At 44.5% G+C, this 3,439-nt stretch overlaps 1 protein-coding gene across 1 annotated transcript; it reads left to right on the top strand.

The window, feature by feature from the left end:
- Window positions 1-557: 557 nt before the first annotated feature.
- Window positions 558-1,762, top strand: LOC147625813 (uncharacterized). Its single transcript, XM_086817838.1, has 2 exons — window positions 558-1,142; window positions 1,424-1,762. The coding sequence occupies exons 1-2, from the start codon at window positions 568-570 to the stop codon at window positions 1,473-1,475; spliced, it is 627 nt and encodes a 208-aa protein (XP_086673964.1). The 5' UTR covers window positions 558-567; the 3' UTR covers window positions 1,476-1,762.
- The last annotated feature ends 1,677 nt before the right edge of the window (window positions 1,763-3,439 follow it).

Raw genomic sequence — 3,439 nt, 5'->3', positions numbered from 1 at the left:
CAACGAGCCCTACATCAACTCATTTAAGGAAAGGGCCGCTGAATTCCTCAAAGCTGTGAGCGAAGGGGAAGACTTCATATCCATTCCTCCATGGCATGACCTTAGCGGTGAGGCTTTTCTCTAGTGCAGTCGTTTTACCGCTCTTTGTTGTAAATAAATAATGTGTGTGCTCTGTAGAGAAGTTTTTTTCGATGAAAAAAACTTCTTCCACTTGCCCTGCTCTTTACGTGTGTACCTTACAGTCAATCCTCATAATAATATGTGGAAAAATGTTGTCTTTGCTACGCAATAATTAATTAATAAACAGTATCGAGCAATAATTAATGATCGTGTTTCTTGCAATTTAATTTCCACTTTTATTTTCTCACCTTCAATTTAGGTAATCCTTACACCTTAATGGGATGCACACTTACAGATTTCACACTTGGAAATTAATATGCACACTTACAGATTTTCTTAATGTGCACAATGAATTTGTCAATTCTTGTTGGTTTTCTTGAATAATATTTTTCAATTATTAACTGGATGCTGATTTAAACTTATGGATGGACCCTTGGTATCGTGCGAATGGAGTGTGCCATTTCTGTACACGCTCGCTCGCTGCCCAAATTCCTCATCAGCATCGGCGTGATCATGTTGGGCCTGGCGTTTCGTCACAACACTCTGCACCACCTCTTCGCCCTCTTCCTCACGCTCGCCCTCGCCACTGTCTGCTGGTGTTGCTGGCGCAGGGGCCGATCCCTCCACAACCGCCAGGACATCCTGCCTCGCCGAGCTGTCGGAGCTTCATCATCAGGCCTGCCTTCCCCGTCCTCTCCTTCCTCCTCCGCTGTCGCAGCTGCCGCTGCTCCTCCGGTCACGATGCGCCTTGATCCGAAGGCGGCAGCCCTGCTGCCCTTCCGCCTGTACAGAGGAGGTGGAGGAGGAGAATTCTCAGATGATGATGATGGTGGGGATGATCTGCTGATTAAGAACTCAGATTGTGCCATCTGCCTCAGTGCATTTGAGGCCGGCACGCTTCTCACTGTGCTGCCCTCCTGCAACCATGCCTACCATCCGTCCTGCATCCACCAGTGGCTCCAGTCCCACAAAGACTGCCCCATATGCCGAACAGAAATCGCTTTCCCCACCTCACCTACATTGTAAGCTCTGTATCATTACCAAAGCTATTCAATATATCATGTTTATTTTTCTTCAATTGGTTATTCTTTGGGCTTCAAATTTCTAGAGTTTATGTTATGGAGTTTGCTTCTGATTCATATGTGACCGCCCAGTGTCGAGGGGTTTTAATTTGTTTGGTTTTGTTGGTGTTGGAATCACATGCAAGGGACTGGGAGAGTGCAGTTTGCATGCATTCTTTTAGTATGTCATGTTTTTGCTAGTGGCTGTAGCAGAGGGTGACTGACTTGTTTTGTTTTGTTAGGGTTGGAATAACATGTAAGGGATTGGGAGGGTGCAGTTTGCGGGGCGCCTAATTTGTTCTGTTTTGTTAGGGTTGGAATCACATGTAAGGGATTGGGAGAGTGCAGTTTCCATGTATTTTTTACCATCTAATGTTTTTAGTAGTGGTTGTAACAGAGGGGATCCTTCAGTGGGCCCACACTAGTGGGTGCTGTATCTTATCCCAACTAATTAACATTTTATCTTAATTCAGCCTTAATTCCCACAAAATAAGCTTCAGATCCATGAACCTGCCATAAGCTAATTTGGTAATTCAGGAACTTGGAAGGTGTGAGCGACCCTGTCATTAGTACACAAGGGGATCAGATAATGAAACTGTTAGTCACGTGGTCAAAATGGTTCATCCACATAGCCAAAGGTAGAAAAGGACGGGAGACCACATGGACAAGGAGAGGGAAAGGAGGGCGATTTTCTAATGTCACAGCCAAGAAAGCAGGCCAAACACAATCCATACAATGGCACCAAAATTCAAGGAATGGGACAAGAAACCCAGGTTTTCTAGATCAGGAGCCAGATGCATAAAAATGAGAGAGAGAGAGAGAGAGAGAGAGAGAGAGAGTGCTTGTGTTAACTGACTAGTACACTTCGAAAAAACGCAGATGAAAGAGAGAGAGAGAAGCTGTGTAACTCTGCTATGGGACCATCATCATTATACAACCTATGGAGCTAACCCCTGGTAGGAGGGGGCCATCAAGGATAGAAACCCTAATTTCAGTCCTCCTTTCTCAAGTTGAACTATAGGGGAAGCTTTCCCAAGGTTCCCTTCATTCTCTTGAAGACTTTTGTCGTGAAGAAATGCGACAAATCGAAGATCTCTTCACTCCAAGGACTTCCAACGCGAAGACTTCTGCTGTCACATCAACTCTACTTGCAATTGGTAAGCTTTAATGCTTAAATATGGAAGCAAGTAGCAGGAGGGAGGAACCGGATTACAAGATCACATACCCTGTGTAGTGTTCTCTTGTCCTACGTGCTCTCTTGCAGATTGTTGCTACCATGTGTTGGTGGAATACGAGAGAGCAGATGGTAGGGAACATGGGCACTTGAGAGGGTAGTGTGGATTGCAAGTCTACATCAACAACCACTTGTTTGCAATAGTGTATTCATATGCATTGGTATGGAAATCTGGTCAGAAATGCCCATGACACTATGTACTTGATTCTCCCAAGATCAATATACTTTATTTGAGGGAGGGGTCGGCCGTTTCGGCTCATTGTGTGTCTCTTGTCAATTCAGCAATTTACTTCTTGTATTTGAGCAAGTGTCCATCAAATCTTAGTGTATTTAAGTGTATTGATTAGCATTGTGTTCAACCAAGTTACAGCTACCATCAGGTTCGGATCTTTGAGGCAGACATTCCAAAAACCACCTTCAAGACCGAGCGCGGCTACTATGAATTTGTGGTGATGCCCTTTGGACTCACCAACGCACCAGCGACGTTCAACAAATGTCTCGGGTTTTTTGGGAACTTATTGGCAAATGCGTCTTCATCTTCCTAGATGGCATCTTTATGTTCTCAGGGATTGCAGAGCAACATGAGCGAGATGTGGCACAAGTTTTGCAACTCTTGCAGGACAATGAGTTGTTTATTAATGCCAAGAAGAGTGAGTTTGGAGTACTGGAAAACCTGGGATACATCATGTGTTCATCAGCCTCAATCCTGGAAAGGCACATGCCATTCTCAATTGGGATATTCCCACTTCAGCCCAGGAAATCTGCTCATTTGTGGGTCTTTGTGAGGCCTATGGCACACACATGGATAAGTTTTCTGACCTTGCAGTAGCTCTCACTAACTTGCTCAAGGGCGTGAATGTTAGAATTGTGCATCTCAGTGTTATATTGGCTTTATCTATTTTCTGGGTATTTTAGCTATTTCTCCTATTTTTTGAAGTCGTGAGTAGTCGGCCAGCTACATGAGCAGTCAGCCAGCTCACTCCCTTCACTAGAAAAGGGGCCTCACATATTCACTTGATGTAGT

Source organism: Cibotium barometz, chromosome 23 (genome assembly GCF_041138505.1).
Source record: "Cibotium barometz isolate CiBa-2024 chromosome 23, ASM4113850v1, whole genome shotgun sequence".
Classification (NCBI taxonomy): Eukaryota; Viridiplantae; Streptophyta; class Polypodiopsida; order Cyatheales; family Cibotiaceae; genus Cibotium; species Cibotium barometz.
Note: the sequence above shows the minus strand (reverse complement) of the source record. Positions and strands in the feature narration are given on the sequence as shown.

Bases quoted from the DNA above. Each gene is read 5' to 3' on its own strand.
- LOC147625813 (XM_086817838.1), top strand. From the start codon at position 568: ATGGAGTGTGCCATTTCTGTACACGCTCGCTCGCTGCCCAAATTCCTC. The intron at 1,143-1,423 runs GTAAGCTCTGTA...TTGTTTTGTTAG, and splicing joins TTCCCCACCTCACCTACATT to GGTTGGAATAACATGTAAGG.